The sequence below is a fragment of the Glycine soja genome, chromosome 1, assembly GCF_004193775.1.
Source record: "Glycine soja cultivar W05 chromosome 1, ASM419377v2, whole genome shotgun sequence".
Lineage (NCBI taxonomy): Eukaryota > Viridiplantae > Streptophyta > Magnoliopsida > Fabales > Fabaceae > Glycine > Glycine soja.
This window is the reverse complement of record NC_041002.1, coordinates 7,241,107-7,243,908: the sequence shown is the minus strand read 5'-3', so window position 1 is coordinate 7,243,908 and position 2,802 is coordinate 7,241,107. Positions and strand designations below refer to the sequence as shown.

At 32.0% G+C, this 2,802-nt stretch overlaps 1 protein-coding gene across 1 annotated transcript; it reads left to right on the top strand.

The window, feature by feature from the left end:
* Window positions 1–1,717: 1,717 nt before the first annotated feature.
* LOC114420879 lies at window positions 1,718–2,596 on the top strand. The gene is made up of 2 exons (XM_028386964.1): window positions 1,718–1,917; window positions 2,005–2,596. Exons 1-2 carry the CDS (start codon window positions 1,718–1,720, stop codon window positions 2,594–2,596), a joined length of 792 nt encoding a protein of 263 aa, XP_028242765.1.
* The last annotated feature ends 206 nt before the right edge of the window (window positions 2,597–2,802 follow it).

Below are 2,802 nucleotides of genomic sequence, written 5' to 3'. Positions count from 1 at the left end.
TTGTCAATCCCCCATTGATGTCAATCAATCAATATCAATATCAATATCAATATTAATGCTATGAAAACAATTGTTAAAAAACTTTTGTTACTTCCAATTCATCTGGCAATGCACCATTTATTTTCCAACATTTTGTTTCCTCCCTCATCAAAAATTACATGTTTACGACTTCAATAAGAAAAACGATGATCATAAATGTTCAGACAACAGAGAATTTGCAAACCTAACATTTTACAACAGCAGACCATTCGTACTACACTAAACCATTGAGTATGAAATTTAATGCGTGTTTGAATACAAATTTTTCTATTGTTTTATGTTGTTCTGCTTTTTCTATTGCAAATACATATCCCTTTACTCGCTGATGCAAATACAAATAACTATAATGTTGGTATCATTTTAAAGTCAACCTACTACAACAACTTATTTAATTCAGTTTCAACATTTGATTTTGGTGTTGTTTGGAAATTATAAGCCAGTTGTTACAGAAATCGAACTACTCATGGACATATATGCTGAACAAAGGAAGCGTAGTAAAACTATTTTACAAGAACGAAAAAGACAGCGTTCAGCTACTAATGGTAATATTTAATACAGATTTGTAATTTGTAATTCATTTATACATTATTATTATTATTATTCTTCATATCATTATATTAATATTATATTATACTTACAGAAACTATTGTTATAGACAACTTGCAGTGTATCTCACAATGTAGTCCAACCATTAACCATAATAATAACCCCGCTACAAGCTTCCAATGTACACCACCATCACACAGGACTTTATCTATGAATGATTCTGGACATTGCTCAAAAAGACATACAGTCAATGTTTCTTCCATCCAGAGAAATTTGATGTCATCTTATGACAATCAAAAAATATAACAATTGCTTCTACATCCACATGCCAAGCCAGTAATCCTTATTCCAATATGACACAGTCAGACATTAACAAAGGTAATTTTTATTGTTATGATATTATCAAATATCTACATGAACACATTTTATTTATTATTACATCCTTTTCAAATTTTGTTCTACAGTCAACTTATATATAGAATGCCAAATTTCCTGTTTATTATGCAGATGAACATCAGACACCAACTAACACTACACAGGATGATCAATTTGTCGGCGATGACAGCTCAGATTCCACCGATAATGATGTAAATATGACACAGGAAAACATTGATATAAATATTTATCTATTATTTATATTTATTTATATTTTGTTTCTTCCATGATCAAATAAATAAATCGAATATTGTTGGCTGATGTGTGTTATACCATATCAATATATATATAATACTCATTAAATGACCCAACAATAGATGATCTTGATGATTATGATGAACAAACCTTTCTATCTGCCTCATCTGCATACCAAAATACAGGTTTGATCTTCCAACTATAAAATTTATTCAAATGTGTTTGATATATTTAATTATTATTCATACCTTATTTATAGGTGGTACTTACATTGATATTGGAGATCTTGTATGAGAATGCCCACATTGTAAAGCTATGATATGGTATGATGAGAGGATAAATAAAGACAAACAAATGAACAAACCAAGGTTTTCATTATGTTGTTCTGATGGAAAAATACAATTGCCTCTGTTGCATGAACCACCCCATCCATTGAATCACTTACTTTTCAATAACCAGGATCCTAAAGCTAAGAATTTCCAACAGTACATACGGATATATAATGTTTGCCTTCACATCTCCCGGTATCAAATTTGACAAATCCTATAACACTGGAAAAGCACCTCCAACTTTCCGTATACATGGACAAACACATAATCTTATTGGAAGCCTCCTCCCTATGCCTAATAACCCTCCTAAGTTTGCACAACTATATATTTATGATACAGACAAAGAGATCATCAACACACTTTCACAAAACCCGTTAGTATTCATACTTATGTCACACATGTAAAAATTTACATATTCAAATAGTTGTGTATACTGTTCTGGCTAATTTTTTATTTACAGGATGCATGATATGCTTGATGAACAGATTATCATTGCAATCAAAGACATGCTTGATCATCACAATCACTATGCTCAAAAGTTTCGAATGGCAAGGGACAAATTGCATTCTACTACAGTTCCAGACCTAAAGATGAAACTCATTAGTCAAAGACAAACAGATGGAAGGTTGTATAACTTACCAACTACCACTGAAGTTGCTGCTTTGATTGTTGGTGATGAACACTCAGCTGATAAAAGAGATATTATAATAGAAAAACAATCTGGACTTCTGAAGAGAATAAATGAACTTCATCCTGCATATTTACCTTTGCAATATCCACTTTTATACCCAAAAGGAGAAGATGGTTACAGACTAAATATACCTCACAAAGATCATGCCAATATACATACTGCAAAGAGGAAACAAGTCACATTGCGCGAATATTTTTGTTACCGGCTACAGTCAAGAACAAATGAAGCACAGACTATACTTCATTCCAGAAGATTATTTCAGCAATGGATTGTTGATGGATATTGTATGATTGAGTCTCAAAAACTAAACTATGTCAGACAGCATCAACAACAACTCAGGGTTGACAAATACATCAATTAAACTGACTCTAATGATCATCCTGAAACACTTGGTAGGGACAGAGGAAAGAGAATCATACTGCCAAGTAGTTTTGTTGGTAGTCAAAGATATATGGAGCAACTGTATTTTGATGGCATGGCAATTTGTGGACATCTTGGATTTCCAGACTTATTCTTAACAATGACATGTAATCCAACATGGTCAGAAATACAACGCAAGGTCACACA